Source organism: Hyalella azteca, unplaced genomic scaffold, assembly GCF_000764305.2.
Source record: "Hyalella azteca isolate HAZT.00-mixed unplaced genomic scaffold, Hazt_2.0.2 contig15124, whole genome shotgun sequence".
Lineage (NCBI taxonomy): Eukaryota > Metazoa > Arthropoda > Malacostraca > Amphipoda > Hyalellidae > Hyalella > Hyalella azteca.
In genome coordinates, this window is record NW_025944985.1 from 47132 (window position 1) to 66779 (window position 19648).

The 19648-nt window shown below is 38.3% G+C and overlaps 2 protein-coding genes across 2 annotated transcripts; both read left to right on the plus strand.

Moving 5' to 3' along the window:
- The first annotated feature begins 358 nt into the window (after nucleotides 1-358).
- On the plus strand, nucleotides 359-2308 carry LOC108670504 (protein transport protein SFT2). Its single transcript, XM_018157977.2, has 4 exons — nucleotides 359-622; nucleotides 754-905; nucleotides 1583-1742; nucleotides 1994-2308. The coding sequence occupies exons 1-4, from the start codon at nucleotides 398-400 to the stop codon at nucleotides 2114-2116; spliced, it is 660 nt and encodes a 219-aa protein (XP_018013466.1). The 5' UTR covers nucleotides 359-397; the 3' UTR covers nucleotides 2117-2308.
- A 6837-nt stretch (nucleotides 2309-9145) lies between these two features.
- LOC108670499 lies at nucleotides 9146-18184 on the plus strand. The gene is made up of 5 exons (XM_018157973.2): nucleotides 9146-9176; nucleotides 15975-16104; nucleotides 16234-16324; nucleotides 17283-17401; nucleotides 18057-18184. The coding sequence occupies exons 1-5, from the start codon at nucleotides 9165-9167 to the stop codon at nucleotides 18182-18184; spliced, it is 480 nt and encodes a 159-aa protein (XP_018013462.1). The 5' UTR covers nucleotides 9146-9164.
- Nucleotides 18185-19648: the final 1464 nt, after the last annotated feature.

The following is a 19648-nucleotide window of genomic DNA, read 5'->3' on the forward strand; positions in this document are numbered from 1 at the left end:
ACTTCAAACTTGTCGCGCGTTCCAACACTTTGTCCGATGTCCGATGTCACAAAATAAATCACAGCATTTAATGTAATTTTATCTATTGACTGAAAATTATAATTTACCTGGATGTCAAATTGTTGAAGTATGTTGAATTTAAAATGATGTAACTTTTTAATGCTCTATAGCTATATGTATTCAAAAGTTGGTCGTTAGCCTAAGCTAAATACTAACTGATATTTCAGATAAGAATTACAAAATAACAAATTGTGAAATGCATGAATGATGATTAAATTTGAACAAAGTATAAGCATATGTTAATTAAGATTTCGTTATTTTCCTCATTACGCGTTTATTTGAAATATGGATGAGAATCAATCTTTTCCGCCACAGCGGACGAATACGTTGCAACGTAATGGCGGAATTAAATAGGGAATTAAAGGAATATCTTTCTAGGAATAATAACGATGACAAGGAGACATTGTTGCCCTCAACGATTAAAGATATTAAATTACCAAAATTGAGTTCGTGGTTTACACCTAATGGGTCTGTAGTCGATGAAGAGGCTGGAGGAAGTCCTGCTCAAACGTCAAGCTCATGGTTCTCAAGCAACAAATCTGAATCAATATTTCCTTCTTTGGTGAGTAATGAGTACCCATATAATATGGTATTGATTCCAGATAATTAATTTTGCAATATTTTATAAAAGCGTGATTGAAATGTTTATGAAGTACATTTAAATTTCCTACTCATTAAATTTCCTACTTGCAGGGAAGGAAACAGCGCATCATTGGTTTTATTTGTTGCGTTGTTATGGGCCTCATTTGCTTCACGTTGTCAGCAATGTATGCTCCTCTGTTGCTGCTGAAAGCTCGAAAATTTGCACTTCTCTTCACTCTTGGAAGCCTCTTCAGTTTAATGAGGTGCATTATTTGAATCATTTGTATTTGTGCTGAAAACTATACCTAGGTATATCACAAATAATCACATGTTATCAATAATAATTGTAATAGCCATAAGATTTATTGTATTGTGAGGTATGATATGAAACATTTTGATTTCCGTATCTTTTGCTGGTTCTGGAATCTCGCAGTAATTTTAATGCAATGTCGATTGTCAGTTGTCACAATAGCAGTTTGCAGTCAATTAATTCCTTAGTTTGTGATCCAAGTAACCGTATCTGTTAAATTTATGTGATGATCTAGGTCATAGTGACAAACCAGAGATTTTTTAGAATCAGTTGAATTTCAGTTCATTTTTAATCTCCTCATTTACTCAAGATTTAAACCAATTTCTTATGTATGATAATGCTGGTATCCATGATACTTTGCTTGTCTACTTATAGGACTCAAAAATGAACTTGAGGGAGAGTCTAAAAAACTCTCTGCTTTGCCACTATGCATGATACTTTACTGGTCTACTTATAGGACTCAAAAATGAACTTGAGGGAGAGTCTAAAAAACTCTCTGCTTTGCCACTATGATCTAGGTAGACCATAGCCATATTTTAACCTGTCCCAATTATCAAGAAGTGCATTGTTATATATTGATTATTAACCTAATAAGATTATATCTTTTATCATATACATTTTTTTGAACAGTTTTTCATTCCTTTGGGGTCCGGTATGCCATCTGAAGCACTTGTTCTCCTCTGATCGCCTCATGTTCACCTCAGTATATCTGGTGTCTCTTTTTGGGACCCTGTACAGCGCACTCAGTTTGCAGTCCACTATACTCACCTCTATTGCTGCTGTACTGCAGGTATGTGCTCCTGGAAGTCTCTTCTAAAGGTACAGCCAGTCTTATTTGTTATTTATTTAGTCATCGTAAATTGTTGTATTTATAGTTTCATCTTTTTTTGTCATCTTAAAACTAGATCATGTTTTTGACAAAACTGTATAAAAAATTAAGGGCTAAATACAATGCTAATATACTGTACAATATTCTCTGATTTTGAAAATGTTGCATTATATTAAAAAAATATTTTCCATCATGTTGAAAATGTTTTCCAGGTGCTGGCACTGCTGTGCTACATTGTATCAAACATACCAGGAGGGCAAGCAGGGCTCAACTTCTTCTCCAGCATTTGTACATCAGTTCTACGCAAAACTGTTTCAAAAGCATTGCCTGTTTAATCAGCTGGCTATTTTACTACTATTACTACATGGCTACTATTACTACATGACCAAGATTCACTGAACAAATCAATAATTCTGTGTGTAGACTTTAATCAGCTTTGAAGATGACTTCTGCTTAAAAACTTCTTTATTCATGTTATATGAAATTAATGTTTTTAGGTCTCATACTTCCATGGTAGTTATCTTTCTGAGTGTATCAGAAGTTCTATTATATTTCTGATTCCTAGAGGATTGTACCTGAGTGCCCACAGCCTTTCTTGTGGTATTTAATTCAAATTTTTAAATGTGTCATTAAGTTGTCATATAGCTAGGATTCCTTTCATTCCCTTGCTCGTGTAGGTGGCCGAAGCAGAGCAAAGCTTTGCATAAGCTACATTCTGTACAAGGGTATTTATTTTTGTAGCTATCCATTCATATACCTATATCATCTTATTCTGTGAGATCAACACTGTTGTCTCCTCCCTTCTTCATTTTGTTGACCATTTGAGCTCTACCACCTCTTGTAGGCCTTAAATCATTTTTTAATCTAACAAGTTTAAGTTAGTAAAGCTCTACCATTTATCAACTATAATTTGGTTATTTTGGGGGGAAAAATTGTCTTAATGCTGATATGTCAGTTAACCATATGTCTGTTATGCATCCATTAACTCACCTAAAATGTCAGTATAATATTTCTCTTTCTTTTTCATCAGTTTAACATATAAGTAAATAGTTTATTTAGCATGTATTTCATGGCATTAATTATTGTTTTTATGTAAGGAAAGATTTCGTGTTCTATACTTTATTTATTTTTGTTGCTGCAATTGCAAGAGTTTTTTAAGATTGTACTGGTTAAAAAAATATTCATGTGTTATTTTACTGTGATAAAATTGCATGTTGATCTGATTAGGAAAACGGTGAATGAATGTTTTTCATCAGAACCAAGCAAGGATGTTGAACTTAGAAATTTATTTCAAAATGTTGCTCTTTGTGGTTAATTCTTTAGCATTGCTCTGAGCCCGTAAGATTAAGCACATTAGTTATGGCACATTTTTAATTGTCCTGTTTCTATCCATTGCAGTTTTTAGACATGGAAACCTTTCTAATGTAGTATCAAACGCATTTCCTGTATTCATAGAAGTGCAAATGTATACAGATGAACAGGTTTGAAATTAATCCAGTATTATAATCTGTATTAATCACGTCTCTAACATATAGATTTCATTTTGATTTTTGTCTCTGATCCATGATTTAGCAAAATTGTTTAATTCCCGTTGTTTTAATTTCCTTTTGGAAAATAAAAACCACCCTTATATTTGCTTTGGAGCTTTGACCATTTTTGCTAGCGAGCTAAAGCCTGAGCACTGAATTTTAGAATATCCATGTTCTTCTTATTGTTTGATGATTATTGGAGCTTGGGAGACACGTTCTTGTAGCTCGACGTCTGCACGGGGTATTCAGTTGTTACAGCAGTCCAAACAGCTCCACGTCTGCCCGACAATTCAGAGGTTGCAGCAGTCCCAGCAACTGTCTACACATAGAATAGAAGTGTCGGCACTGAAGAAATAGGCCCATGGCCTGTTGCCGATTCTTGAAGTTTTCGTGACTTGATTCACAAGGGATCCGGCCTTTGGAATCCGATCTTTCCATAGCTGACGATTGATTGAGATAGCTGCTGTACTTATTGCCTGGTCCGTAATTTGCTAGGCATTTTAAGACTGAACATATGTTCATGACGAATCTTATTAGCAAAAAGCATCGTAAACATTGTGTCAATTGATCAACTACCGGTATAGCTCACAAAATTGGGAAGTTATATTGTTGGTCGGTCAATAACATAACAGTGATGTCGGCGCTGAAGAGTAGGCCTGATGTGGCCTGTCGCCGATTCTTTTCCTTTTCGTGACTTGTTCACTGAAGATATAAAATCATGCCATTTGACCGGATCTTTTAAGGACTGACGATAGTTTGAAATGGCTACTAGACTTCCACCGGTTTCGATATGGTGCTAAGCATTTCAAGTCTGAACATATATTTTTCCATTGCTTTATCTAGTCTGTTATTGAACGCGTTCATACTCGGAGCGCCAACGATGTAATCGGGGAGGATGTTCCACAACTCTGTGAAGGAAATATTTTGCAGAGCGCAGATAATATCCAAGTTGATGATTGCAGTTGGGGAAAGAGTCCGTCAGCGTCAGGGGTTTATGCTACTCTGCGATACTGAGCTCAAAGAGCCTTGCAAAATACTGTTATAATTGTGCGACCGCATGTAAGCATGACCAGTTGTGGGTAAGCATGACCAGTTACTTTACGTTTCGATGTCATTGAATCTTCTTCCAACTTGGAGAGATGGTCAAAAGTGTTATCAAGTGGTTTCATCCGATATAATTATAATTGTTCAAGTTTGCTGACCTATCGCTTATGATCAGTTAATGAATGATATTCCTATTCTAATTTTTTTTTATTTACCCATCTATGCAATTTGCCTTATAACGGGAGCCTATATCATTATGCGATATCAAAATATGCTTCACCAAGCTCATTATTATTGCTGTTTCGCGTATCATATTTGCAAATATAATTCGGTAGAACGGTGAGCGCTGCACGCGGTATTTTTCAACTACAGCAATCCCTTGATTAACGCGGTTAATAAATCCCCGAGTTTTACCGTGTTAAGCAAAACCGCGCTAATCAAACTTAAAAATATATGGGAATAATTATAATGAATCCTCAAAAATATCAAAGGAAAGGAAAATTATGTAGTTTGATAAAAGTGAGCAGTAGATATGGCAGCGATCTTGACCAGTTGAAGGCTAACGAGTAACTAGCCCTCTACGCCCTCTACGCACTAAATTATGTTTCGAAAGTGAAAAAACAATCTGAATTACTTTTCAGATCACGCGCAGTCTTTGTGTTGTACTGGCAGTAGCGGCGCGCCTACTCCATCGAACGTCGTTCGAAAAATGTGACGCTACCGTCACACTCGCGGCTAGACTCCAAACATGTAATTACTCTCGGTAGAAGCTTTTATTTTCTGTGTGACGAATTCGTCACACCAGGGCTTAAAGGGCTAGAGCACCGGCATGGCGCACTTACCGGCGAACGTTGCCGAACTCGATCATTCGAGTTATGAACGAGACAAGGCGCGGTTAAACCGACTCTGCAGTCAGCACGAGTGCCTACGGAACGGGACCTTATTTAAAGAATTATTGGCTGAAATTCATAAAGTAGGCGGGAAAATGATGCATTGTGAAAAAAAGTCGCGCTAATCAAAACTGGCACCGCGTAGATCAAGGGTAGGTCGCAAATTTTTTTTCCGCGTTAATCAAAACCGCGGTATTCAAAACCGTGCTAATCAAGGGATTGCTGTAATAGAGGGCGCCACGTGGAAGTTTGGCATGGAAGTTCCATTTGGCGCCACATGGAAGTTACTCACGTCAGCGCAGGATAATTTTTTGCGAGCAGTTTAGGGTATTCCTAGGGGGATATTTTGATCACCCCACAGCTGAGCTCGCGGTGTCTGACGACAGGTATCAGTTGTGGGGTTAAGTTATTATGTAGGTAGGATTCCTTACATATCCCTTCTCTGTCTCTCTCGTGCAGGCGGCCGGCGTCCGTATAAGCGACCTCTTGTTCGAGTGTCTTAGTTTCTGTTGCTTTTCACCTGTCCCTCATTGTAACTGCGTCTCTTTGAGATGCTAACGCTGCTTCTTTCGAGCCAGCTTCAGCGGGCTGGACATCTGAGACCTTCCGCCCCTTGTGGGTGATGATTAACTTGAGACTTTGAATGATTCAGACCTTCCGCCTCACTGGCGATGTTATCTTCTGACCTCCGGTGCGAAATAGCTTTATAGCTGAGGCGCTATCAAACCATTCTACTAATACTACTACTACTTAAGGGTATTCCTCATATTCTTCGTGTTTGAGGGCGCGGAAATCCGAATAATTTGTAGTAAATAACATATAATTCGACTTGGGAATTTAATTACATTCCGTTTAAAATTCTGCATTTTTCAATATTATTTCCGCATGTAGCTTATCGAAATGGCTGAATTGCAATAAAAATGTAAAAACAGCATTTTTATTACACACTTTTGCTAGTTGCAAGCTGACTCTAGATTTTAATATTATTTTTTTATCTGCGGACTAGTAGCCCTCATCGAAACGGGGAAATTATGAGCTAAATTGAAATTACGCAACGTACGCGGAAAATGAGCGTGTTCCAGCTATTCACTCCAATGCGAAGATATCGCTATTATTATTGTCATCGGTGTTCAGACACGTCCGTGGGTAACACGTCGGTGTTGAGACACGTCCTATGGTAAACATAATAAACTTGATCGCCAACATTTCGCATTGTCGTTGACCAGAGACGTCCTATTTTGACACCAGAGCAACTAATCATTACTGGACCTGACTGCTAAAGGTACATTTTGTTTAGTCTCTCTTAATTTGAGATTAGGAAAATATTTTTATTCGTGCTTAGACCTGTTCGACGTCTTGATTCATTTGCGTAGTTGTCACCTATTGGACCATTTTTTAGAGAAAATTTCCACTCACTGCGTTTAATCTTTGAGGTGGTTTCAACTTATAGGACATGTCCGTCCGTCTCTTGAAATGGATTGACTCTCTGTAAGATCGTCCGGCATTTGAAATTTTCGCTGTAGCCGAGGTATCTTCGTTTGCACCTCAGCCACTTTTTCTAATGCGAGGAGCAGTTTGTTCAGTCTATCACATTAATCAGTTGTTCAGCTGTGTCAATATTATTAGCTTTTGCAACTCGTTCAGGCAGTTACTCAATGAACTGGAAGCAAATGGTCGTCGTCACAGAAGAAAATTTTCAGGTTGCGTAGCCTAATTCAATTTCGTAATTCCTTATGGAATCTAATACCTTCATATTTATACTCATAATAATAATAATAATACCTGATTCAACGTTTATTAGAAGGAATTTAAAAGCAAAGAAAACACCAAGCAAATTCACCATATCGATATTGAAAACGTTTCGGAGTGCAGCTCCATCATCAGTTCGGAAAACTAAAAATGAATAAAATCAAATTATTATATCAAAATTCTAAGACAGACATTAAACCTAAACAAGACCTAACATTATATCGGAAAAAAGCCTCCTCATTCTTCCGTGCGCCTCCATGCTGAACAGTGCGACGTGGCTGTATCTGAGAGTGTTTTCAGGATACTCGGTTCCACTTCTGGCTGCTCGGATTTGAGAATATTGCAGTCTCTACATATCTTCAAACGAAAACCGTGTCTCAATAATGCGTTTAGTTCATATAATCTGGAAATAGTGAATCGCTAGGCTTTTATATTATATTCGTGAACCCTAGGACTAAGTTGTTTCAATCGAGTCCTGTTTTTTTTTTCGATCTAATGCTAGGTCTTGTTTAGGTTTTATGTCTGTCTTTGAATTTTGATATAATAATTTGAATTTATTCATTTTTAGTTTTTCAAACAGATGATGGAGCTGGTTTCCGAAACATTTTCAATATCGATATGGTGAATTTACTTGGTGTTTTCTTTGCTTTTAAATTCCTTGTGAACTTGCTGTATAAGCAGACTGATAATATAAGCGTTTATTAGGCCGTAGGTCTGTCGCCGATTCTTAACATAGCAAAACTTTCACAGCTTGTTGCGGTCTCGAACTCGCAACTCAATGCTCCAATTCTGCTTCGCTAACCTCCCGGCCTCCTCACCGATTCTACCAGAAACTGTCACACAGAGCTGGGTTCGAACTCGCACATCTCTGTTCTAATCCTGATACTCTGAAATATAACCACTAGGCCATGCTGTAAAGTGTAACCATATTTGTTTCAAATTAAAACGAATCGTGTATAATTTCAATTCGTTGAGAAATTCTGGAATTCCAGATGTTGGGAAAACGTCAGTCGGGCAGGGCTGCCAGATGGCCTAATAAATATAACTCATTACTCACTGCAGTGAGTGGCAGAGAGCGCATTTTCTCGTTGCCGAGTGTCATGGATACTCGGCACGAGAAGTCACAGACGGACGGACAGACGGACGGACATGACGCCCACAATAGTGCCTTATATCCCTTAAATGAGAAAATGCGCTAAAAACGACAAGTCAGCGAACAAAAAAGGCTTATAACTCAATATATACTAGAATACTTGTAGGTCCCGATGTACAAATTCCATTTCTTTTTTTTTTTTTTAATCAGGAAGTACCCCTATCGTAAATTTCAGCCGGCCAACGCTTTAAAAAAACTAAATCGCGAAATTTGTCCGAAAGAAAAGACCGTCTCGCAACTCTGCAGTCGGGTCTCGCAATGCGCTTCTTGCGGCAGTCGAGACCTATAGCCGCAAAGGCAACTTTCATTAACATAACATAACATAACATAGTGATGTCGGCTCTGAAGTGTAGGCCTGATGTGGCCTGTCGCCGATTCTTTTCCATTTCGTGCCTTGTTCATAGATCTAAACTCGTGTCATTTGACCGGATCTTTTCATGACTGGCGATAGTTTGAAATTGAACCTTTCACTGAAATCGTTTCGGTACAAAATTCGCGAGATAAGTCAAACCGGCATAGTAAGAAGTGAGAAAGTTGGGACCCGCAAACACTACGTGCGTCCTCGATCACTGCCAGAACTCAACATTGAGCTCGATGATGATACCGAGTAATTCTGACAGGCGATAAGTAGGAATAAGGTCCTTCTCATCCCGCATAGAATAGTTGTGTATCTTATTTCGGTCTTCTCAGATTTTCTGACACGACAATATGTATACTACATTCAGTTGATTCTTCGTGTAAAAAAAAATGTTTTTATGCATGTTTGGAGATTCTCTGTCGAAGTTAAACCGTAGGAAGGAAATTCAGTGTGAAGTTTTCGTTAGATTACTCTTGGTCCTCAAAGGAGTGCTTCTGTTTTCATTATTTATATTCTAAATCAATGGCGGTCCTAATGTTATTGTCTGTCCATCAGAGCGTTGCCACTCGGTTGAAGTTGCCAGTTTTCGATCAGTGTGCACTCGCGTCTAGTGGTGTTTGGCACGAAGCTGCGCAGTGTTGCAGCAGCAGTCCAGCCGGTATGGTGCACAGAGTAGGTGTTCGCTTGTCTTTTCTCATCAATTGAAGATTTAAATCCATTAAAATGAATTCCTAATTATTTATTTTCCCCCTAATAAATTGAATCGTATATCATGAACAGTGTCTTTCCTAATTCTGGTTATTTTTATTTCTTTTCTAGTTGATTTTTCGATATATTGGTGCATTCTTTAAGAGCTATCGTAGAGCTCTCTGCCGCAGCTTGCGTATGCGGCAGCGCTGCAGCATCGCTACAAGCTAAAGGATTAGCCGCTACTACGTGATTTACTCCCATAGTTTTCGTAAGTCAGCTCAGTTCACTTAGTGGAGGAACAAATGCAATCGCTCTAAATTTGAGTTATTTAGCTCCTCAAAGTCATTCTTTTCAGTAGGAAGACGAAAATTGAAATTAAAATCTCATGTGACTTGCTGGAAAAGATTTTCAACTGTTAGTTGCGTAAAAGTGTTGTTCTAGTCTTTCTAGTCCATCATTTTTTAGATTTCCTCAGCAAAAATCAAATCCTGAATTAACAAAAGTTGGTCAAAATTCGTAACCAATTCATAGTCTTTTATTAAGTTCTGTTATCTGAATTCATTTTACTATTTACTACGGTCGAAACCTCCATATAATAATTATAATTTTAATTATTTATCGTTTTAAATTTTAGGCAAATACACTGAAATTTACTAGATTAAGAAAAAAAATCGCTTCTAACTCTGCGGAATATGAACCTAATATTTGAATATGCCGTAGTCAAAAAACGTTCTCAAGTTCAATGAAGGAATTGAAAAAGAGTTTATATCAATCAAAATGATTTTGTATTGAAATTATTATCGTCAATAAAGGGCCTGTTCATTGGTCGCACTGGCTCACGCAAAGAGGGTGTATGTTGACTGAAACTTGTTATATGCGTGGCAATTTAATTTGCAACAGTCGTTATTATGGTCTTCACCCTTCAAATATTTACCCCTTACAAATTATGAATCAATCAATTGCGAACAAAATATTGCTATTTCATGGCAGAACTTTTCTCCTACTTATAGTTTTTTGTATAATTATTATGCAAATGTTTGATATATATTGTAATTATCATTTTCGTATCGAAAATTTATAGTAAATAAAATATTAATAATTGCTTTAAAACGTAAGATAACGCATGGGAACGTAAGAATAGAGAACGTAATACATGTTATAGATTAAAGGTTACGAGTGTTAAATCTGCGATGTATCCATTTATTATTTTTGTTATCTGTGAGTGATAGTGATATACAACAACAACATCGACAACTAATTTTAATGGAATCGATTCGCAAATAAATAGAAGAATAGTTCGTTGGAGAAGATCGCCTTCTCGAACGAACAATGCGGTCGGCTAAACTGAACGACACCAAACTTTGGTTCGCTCTTTTCTTATATTTGTTGGTACGACTTTATGTTCCGTAATGCAAATAACCGTAACTGTTGATTTGTTATACCGCGTAGGTATTGTTACAGTGATATACGTCTTTGGTCTTGTTATATTGATCACTTTTAGGTAATGTTATACCTCGTAGGTCTTGTTACATTGTTATACTTTTTAGTTCGTCTTATACTTCGTAGGGATTGTTTTACTGATATACCTCTGTGGTCTTGATATATTGCTTACCTTTTGGTAATGTTATACCTCGTAGGTATTGTTATATTGATATACCTTTAATGTATTGTTATACCTCATAGGTATTGTTAAATTTATATACCTTTAATGTATTGTTATACCTCGTAGGTAAAAATTTCTCGAGGCGCCTGACGCTTCATCTCATCAAGGCGCTGCTGCAATCTCGCGTCGAGGTTCATAATAGGCATATGGAAAAAAATTGTTGTGGCGGGAACACTTTTATTCAGTATTAATTAAAGGCTTTGTCCTGAGCGCGTTAAACAAATTTGGTAATAAAGCTCCATATGCTGAGTCTTGTTCAGATAATCGTTGGCTAAAAGATCTACCAGTATAAGATCACATAATGTGGATAGATTAGGTTCAGCCGGGATTAATATTCTGTTGACTGATTAAGTTCTCAGTAGTAATTAGTAAATGATAGAGTACTATCGATTGATTAGGTTCTGAGTCGTGATTAGCGAATAGAAGATTATGCTCTCAGAAGAATTCGTATTGTTTTAGGATAAAATAAGTTTCTACGATCATGAAGGCTCAATATTGAAGGGCGTATGAATTAGCAAGGCAGGACCCATGCATACCCAGGTGTATGATCCGCGTCTGCACTATCAGAAATAGTTAATGCGAGTCCGTTACTTCGTCAGCCAATCACTGACAGCTTTTATAGCTATTTCCCACCAATCACAGAGGAGAAATGACCCGCTACGCGTAATTAGGCCGCTACGTGTACTTAACGAGTTTTAATAGTACGGCCCCAGGTGACCAGGCCTTCAATGGACGCAATGGTCTGCGTGAAATGAACGACTTTGCTTCCTAAAGATTCGCTGATATTACCGCTGAATAATTTCCTGGGTGGATGGTTCGTGGCTGAAGATTTAAGCGAAAGGGGTGGCATCGTTCATTTTGCAAATGTTTTTGATATGAAACGATGGGGGTAAGTATAATTAAGGCTAATAACGACTTAGGAATATGTAATAAATTCTAAAGTGATAATCTATACTTCGGAATGTATAATAAATTCGAAAGTGATAATCTCTAGGATTGGGTGACTTATTTATAATTATAAATGACAAAAAACGCGGAATCGTATTATATCGGGAATTTGGTATAATTATTTATTGAAAGTTGATCTTAGGAACGCGAGAATATATGATTATATTAGAATTTCAACACTTATTTTACTTCTCACTTATTTTTTCTGCTTATTTCTGAACGGTATCTCTATACTTTTAATTTTCAATACGCCCTGACGTCAATATAATTTTAAAGGTATTCGGGGGGATTTAGTGTTCAGTGAGATGACTGTAAACATAGACAGCTGAGAACTCTTGCCAATTTGCAGTGCCCCGTGCAAACGTGCAAATATTCTCAAACATTCATTTCGGGCTTTTATCCATATTTGGTCGTAAACATTGTTAACTTTCGTAAACGAAGTTCTTGTTTGTTCGTAAACATTTCGTCGCTGACGTGGCTGCTGAATGAGGATAAGCGAATGTATATTTCGGAGTTACCCTAATAACTGATAAATTACCCTTAATGCTTTCGCGGCTGTGTGCAAGAGGATTAAAGTGATTTGGGTAGTTCTCGAATACCTGGCGAATTAACTCGTAGGAGTAAATTCATCTGAGTTATACTGATATCTGAATTATTTCTCACAAAACAACATCTATTCATGTCCATAGATGCCAGTATTACATGTGTTAGCAAGTGAATCACATAAATATAATCCATTGTGAGATTAAAAGGAATTGAGTTAGAACATTTTAGATCCAATTTTCAAAAGCGACACAACGTTGATATTACATTATAATGCGTTAAATTTTAATCTAAAATTTTGAAGCCTAGCAGACTCTTACGAACTCAATATTGACTTGAATTTCACGACCGTGGAAAATACAAAAATTTCAATGTCAAATTTCTGTCATAGCGCTTTGCTCCAAGTGTTCCAGCCACGTTCTAGTGAACTCATTTTGCCCCGCTCGGTGCAGCATTTACATGCACGCTCATAAAAACAACTGGATAATATTGTCTAAATATTGATACTTATTGCGCGGATACGCCCTCTTGTCGTGTCAAGCTGTTTGTGTATGACCCACACATAGGGCAATAGTTCATCGTAATTTGGACAAAGTCTCTCTCATTTCTCTGAGTGTAGGTACTCAGAACCCGTGTCTCCACCAAGGAAATATACTCGGTCGTTTAGCAGCGGCTGTGAATGGCTCTAAAGCTTCCCTGATTTTCCTCGACTCGCCTGCTTTTGTTCGCAGCATTTTCCGAGTTTGTCGTCTAATTAGGCGGCTTGAATTGTTTCTTCTCTTCTTGAGCTGCAAATTCATCAAGCGTGGCTGCAATATTCAGCTTTTTTGTGCTCCAGCATAAACCTTCTCTAGTATGCTTGCATTTTGCTGTAAATGTTCCAAAAAGAAATTTACCTGTATTTTTAAAGTGATCTAGTTAGTCGGTAAGTTTAACTGAACTGCAGAAATATATATACAATACAAATCAAATTTTCTAATATTTTAACGTGACTTACGTAGCTTCGTTTAAACAAAACGGCATATTAACACAAAACCGCACATTTCTACCACAAAACAGCATTTGCACAAACCAAATGTCAGCCCAAAGTACACGTTAACACAAAATCACATGTTGGCACAAAACTTAACGTCAACACAAAACTAAACGTTGACACAAACTACACGCTAGCACAAAATCTCACGTTAACACAAACTAAACAGTAGCGCAAAATCTCACGTTGGCACAGAATCTCACATGGACACAAAACTACACGTTGACACAAACTGCACGTTAGCACAAACTACACGTTAGCACAAACTACACGTTAGCACAAATCTATGGTGGTTTAATGTGTCCCTTATAATTGAATAATTTCATGCCAATGCGTGGGCGCTTGCCAGCTTCACTATAAAGTGAATGACTTTATAGGAGTGCTTTATAGAAATGAATGAAGTACTCGCTATAAAGTGAGAGTACTTTTCCTCATCAGACGATGTATTTGAAATAAATGTGCATATCTTAGTCTGAAATCTGACACGAAAAAGATGCCTCATGTTCAAAACTATAGAGTTACTACAGGCTTGGGAGACGCATCACGCAACAATTGCTGCGCTACTGCGATGAGATGGGAAAGTAAATGGAAGCTTGCAGCCAGAGCTGTGAACTACTTCAAAACAATTCTCCTCCTGGCGTAACTTTGTTGGCCAGTTAGAAAGCATTTTTGGAACATGCTTCCGCATGATAAATTTTTTCAACGTTTTAGCAGTAATTCTTTTTATTCAACTGTTTTCCATCCAAGTATTTATATTAAAAGGTTTTATAGAAAACAATATTAATAAATATATTTTTTATAGTGGTATCGGACTCGATATTTTTTTAGCATCAAGGGACGCTGTACGACTAATTTTAGTGCCATGGAAGGCCCAGTAGTTAAAGTTCAGTGTACCAAGATTGGAGCAGAGAGGTGCGGGTTCGAACCCAGCTTTATGCGTCAGTTTCTGGTCAGAATCGGCGAGGAGGCCGGGCGGTTAAGCAGAATTGGAGCAGTGAGTTGAGAGTTCGAGACCGCAACAAGCTGTGAATGTTTTGCTATGTTAAGAATCGGCGACAGGCATACGGCCTAATAAACGTTAAAACCGATTTTATTATTATTTATATGACGGTTTCTGTTCGAATTTGAACATTGTTTATATATGAAGTTATGAACTGATGCCAACGAAGTTATCGCTTAGATCTTGCAAGCGAAACCCGATCTGACAATAGTCTTTCCTGCAGTGATAGTCGCTGACTGTTTCCTACTCCACTATAGTAGTTCCTAAGCCAGTATAGTGATTCCCAAGTCAGTTTTCTAATTCCTACTCCAGTATATTGATTCCCAAGTCAGTTTTCTAATTCCTACTCCAGTATATTGATTCCCAAGTCAGTATTGTAATTCCTACTCCAGTATATTGATTCCCAAGTCAGTATTGTAATTCCTACTCCAGTGTAGCAGTTCTCTTCTCGACGCTCATAGCGATAGACTAATTGAACAGGAGCAGCAAGCATGAGCTCCTATGTCATAGGGAGTTTTTACGAGCAACATTCGCTGAGTTTTTTACGAGTCTTGTGACCCTCGACTGCTGCAACGACCGCTCGCTTTTTCAGCACGGTAATTCTGGCGACTGCCCGGGACGTTCTCGTGAGCTGCGCGAGAGAGCATGCACTTAAAGGTTTTTCTTGCGTGATGGCTTCGTTACTCTCTTTTATGGTCAGTGTCATTTTTTTTTAGCTCTTGGAGATAATCTTGCTCGAAGGACAAGTGGCAAAATGCATGATGCAGTGCATTAGTCGCTCGACGCAAGGCGCGCATGGTTCTCTTCATTGTATAGCCGTCATTGCTATGTTAACTAAAGCCTGGATCGTCGTTTATAATCCGCGGAGAAAGAAGAAATCCTACCAAGGAAGTATTCTCGAGGAGGACATGTATAATATGGCTTACATTATTCACATACATTGCCCGTGAGATTGCTTCTGCCAACGACCTTATAAGGTGCGACCAAATACAACGCAGCAGTTCAGCGTCGGTTACAATAGCAATTCATCATAAAATAAGCGTACAATTGTTATTATTTGTTCGAATAATTAGCTCCTGTACCGACTTTTCAATGAAAATAGCTAATGCGAATATTGCCATTAATTGATTTATTTTCACGGTACCCTTTTCTTCTTAGATGTCAAACGCCATGACAATAACAAACCGTAAGTAATCTCATGAATCGATATTGAAGATTTCTTTCTCGATATTTGCGACACTTGGTTAGCTTACTTAAAACACAAATTTCGAAGGATCTTGAAAAGGGAGGGGCTAAGAAAATAACAAATAGGTTAATCTTAATACCTAAGTCCTGTAAAGTTAATTACTGAAGGCATTGCGCGAAATTATAGCTGTTCATTGCGCGATCTGTTGCAGCTATATTTTTTATACACATTTATTAAAACTTGGCACGAAACTGTACTTTAGCCCGACATTTCAAGTGGAAAGTACTTGCCGCCAATACTATCGGCTAGAACTCTCCTCATTGATTACCAGTTGTAAGATGAAATAATTATTTATTTTCGCAGATTATCGCTGTGAATTTAATTGAAGGAAGTGATTTTGTTTGCAGGTTATCTATGGTTTACGGGGCTGGATCGCATTCGTGTCGTTTCTGGACTTGGGCACAGCAGTGCAGTGCTTCATAGATACAGAGGCATACTTGGGCACGCTCTACACCGCCTCGGGCGTCGCTGAACATGGTATGTGCAGGCTCTTCTTCTATCAATTGCTTAAACTTTTTGTATTATATACGATAATTCTGATTTTTTTGTTATTTGTATTTTTTATATTTTTCGTACCATTTATTCGTACGAATGTTGATGTTCCAGTGAACCCGGCGATGGCGCGCCTCTTGGGCACGCATAGGATGTTGGCTGCCATCATCCTCGCCCACTGCGCGCTCTGCATCCACCATCCACCGTGAGTAGTTGTCTCTGTAGCCATCATCCATCTTGAGTAGTTGTCTCTGTAGCCATCATCCATCTTGAGTAGTTGTTCCTGTAGCCATCATCCACCGTGAGCAGTTGTCTCTGTAGCCATCATCCATCTTGAGTAGTTGTTCCTGTAGCCATCATCCACCGTGAGTAGTTGTCCCTGTAGCCATCATCTACCGTGAGTAGTTGTCCCTGTAGCCATCATCCACCGTGAGTAGTTGTCCCTGTAGCCATCATCCACCGTGAGTAGTTGTCCCTGTAGCCATCATCCACCGCGCAGAAAGTGTCCCTGTAGCCATCATCCACCGTGAGTAGTTGTCCCTGTAGCCATCATCCACCGCGAGTGTCCCTGTAGCCATCATCCACCGCGAGTGTCCCTGTAGCCATCATCCACCGTGAGTAGTTGTCCCTGTAGCCATCATCCATCGTGAGTGTCCCTGTAGCCATCATCCACCGCGCAGAAATTGTCCCTGTAGCCATCATCCAGCGTGAGTGTCCCTGTAGCCATCATCCACCATGAGTTGTTGTCTCTGCAACCATCATCCAGCAGCACCACGTCTGGCACCCGCTATTATGTTGGACGCAGAGCTGTTTTCAGTTGTGTTGCGTAGGTAAATCACTTCATCAATTAATAACCTGTAACATATGCAATTGCTTGAGCGCGCTGCGTGCTTCAGAGCGTCCAAATTTAATTTTTCCAATCAAATGAACTAGTTACGGCGAATTGGATATGATAATTTCAAAGAATTTTTCGCATTCAACATCATGGGATGTTATTTCGCTGCTTGTTGCAGAGTGCTGAGTTGGTTTGAACGCTCTGCGTACGAACATAATTGTTTCTAAATAAAATTTTTCCAGTAAAATCAACTAATTTCAGCCAATTATAAATAATAATTTACAACAACAAGCCACATGAATCATCATTAATTCGGTACGTGTTGCAGAGTGCTGAGTTTAGCAGTGTGTAGCTGCCTGGTTACTGTGGTGACCCATGCGTCCGAGTCTCTATGGTACTGCACCACACCCATCAACTTCTACACGCTCTTCCCTGTGGCCACAGCAGGTCTGATGTGCATCCTATTAGCGTCTCAATTACTTAAATAAGTAAATTAATATAGCACTTATCTGTCAAATATATAAGCACTTTTAAGTGAATTAAGCTTGCATTTCAGCGTGGTAAACAGCATTTATCATTGATAAGTGTAGATATCACTCCTGCAATTTGCGGTAAAGGTTTAAAATTTCTTCTAACTAGAAAGGCTAAGGATGGATGTTGGTACCTTTAAAATCATTTCCAGGTGAAGTAATTAATCTTAGTGATGACGCATGAGATAATTATATCAATATCGGTATTATTATATTAAGGTATAAATTCTATTTGCCACATCATTCACGTAACGCCTGAAAATTGTAAATAAAATCAAGACTGCTTTTTTCATTGCACCTAATTATGAGTTCGAAAGAAAGCGATGTTGTGTTATAATGTATCATATTATTCACTTATCTCCTTATGTTATCAACAAACCATTACAAAAGTTCTATGTAGCAGTGTTGACAATGTGATATACTCTCATATTATTCAATAATTTCCTAAATGTTTTCAACAACCCATTAAACAAGTTCCGTATCGCAATGTTGACAATGTGATAGTTTGTCATATTATTCGATAATTTATTTATCTTATGAAGAAACCATTAAAAAAAATTTCTGTATGGCAGTGTTGACGATGATCGGGCTGTTCGTGGCGCCGTCGTTCCTGAAGCCGCCGGAGGTGGACGACGAGGAGAGTCATCTGCTTAAGCTTGGTTTACCGCGCAAAAAGAATTGGAATAAAAAACGAACCTGATATCCTGTGCCTAGCATCAATTCTGCTACAACTGCTGCTACTGCTACTGCTACAACTGCTCCTACTGCTACTACTGCCACACCTGCTTATGCACCTGCACATTTCCCTCCATCTGCACCTCATGTCGCATGTCTCTGATGTGTGTGAAACTTAAGTCCATAAATTATATGGCCCTTTAAAGACTATAATTAACTGCAGTGATGATAAACTGAACAGATAAAAACTCCTTTTAAATCATGTGCTGGAGTGGTGTTTGAAAGTACTCAGTGTGAGTGTCTTAACAAATAATTATAATAAAACAGTGCTAAAACAGTGCCCTTAACCCCAAAGTGAGCCTTAAGGTTCCGATAAATCATCTACAACTATTTTATAAATATTTAGTTTCTACTTCTTTATACCATAGCTGTGCTTCGCTGTCCAGTGCCCTGCCTTTGCAGTCACATTGCTTGCTAATCTCCCGGTAATTATCAAGCCACTGAACCATAATTTTTAGTCACTTTTGCACATCTTTGAAATTTACTCACCCTTTTTTCTTATCTTGAAATTCTATCTGTTTCTAATCTATAGCTTTCTATGCTAGTTGTGTATTTCTTGTCATACCTATATATACCACATAAGTTTTTCTTGTATTCCTATTATTGCATTCCAATCGTACGTTCACATCAATCACTTTAATACAAACGTTGGTTGAAGACTCAACTAAATTAAAAATTTATCTCCAGCTCAACATTTACTTCACCAATCACATGGCGCACTAATTGCTTAGGGTGCATTTACAATTCGCATTGTAGGGATAACAGTTATATCGTCCTAATAGCATCAGACGACAACTTTAAAAGTAAAAAGTCTTCTGATCTGAATAGGATTGGTTGCAGCGGACGAAATAATTTTATTATTGGAATCAGCCCGACATCAGAATAGACATGGCAGCCCCTATGATAATCAACGAAGTGCTGGACGAAGAGCGTCTGAATGAAGTACAAGAACTCATTTCAAGCTACATGAACAACTCGGCCGTTGAGAAAGTCGTCCAGAGGCATGAATCATCAGGGGATGACTCATCAAAGCATGACTCATCAAGGTGTGAGTCATTGGGGAATGACTCATCGGGGTACGACTCATCGAAGCGAGACTCATCAATGCATGAATCAACGGTTTGTGACTCATCGGGTGCGCGCAACTTTACCCCTGCCCTTGGAAAGGGTAATGCCCCCGAAACTGAAAATTCACCGTGTCGTGCTCCCGAGGAAATGTCTGCTCTGAGTATCAAATACCCTGATGATGGCCTCAAGAAATATAAAATTTGTATAATTGAAAATGGTACCATTATCATCCCTGAAGACCGTAGTAAGTTCTACCTTGATGAAAAAGAAGATGGCTGCGTTATCAAGGAATTAACTGAAGATTGCATTGAAGAAACTTCTGGAGCCAATACCTGCAAATCTGGTGATGCTTCCATCGAAA

Bases quoted from the DNA above. Each gene is read 5' to 3' on its own strand.
- LOC108670504 (XM_018157977.2), top strand. From the start codon at position 398: ATGGCGGAATTAAATAGGGAATTAAAGGAATATCTTTCTAGGAATAAT. The intron at 906-1,582 runs GTGCATTATTTG...TTTTTTGAACAG, and splicing joins AGCCTCTTCAGTTTAATGAG to TTTTTCATTCCTTTGGGGTC. The intron at 1,743-1,993 runs GTATGTGCTCCT...AATGTTTTCCAG, and splicing joins CTATTGCTGCTGTACTGCAG to GTGCTGGCACTGCTGTGCTA.
- LOC108670499 (XM_018157973.2), top strand. The intron at 16,105-16,233 runs GTATGTGCAGGC...TTGATGTTCCAG, and splicing joins CTCGGGCGTCGCTGAACATG to TGAACCCGGCGATGGCGCGC. The intron at 17,402-18,056 runs GTCTGATGTGCA...TCTGTATGGCAG, and splicing joins CTTCCCTGTGGCCACAGCAG to TGTTGACGATGATCGGGCTG.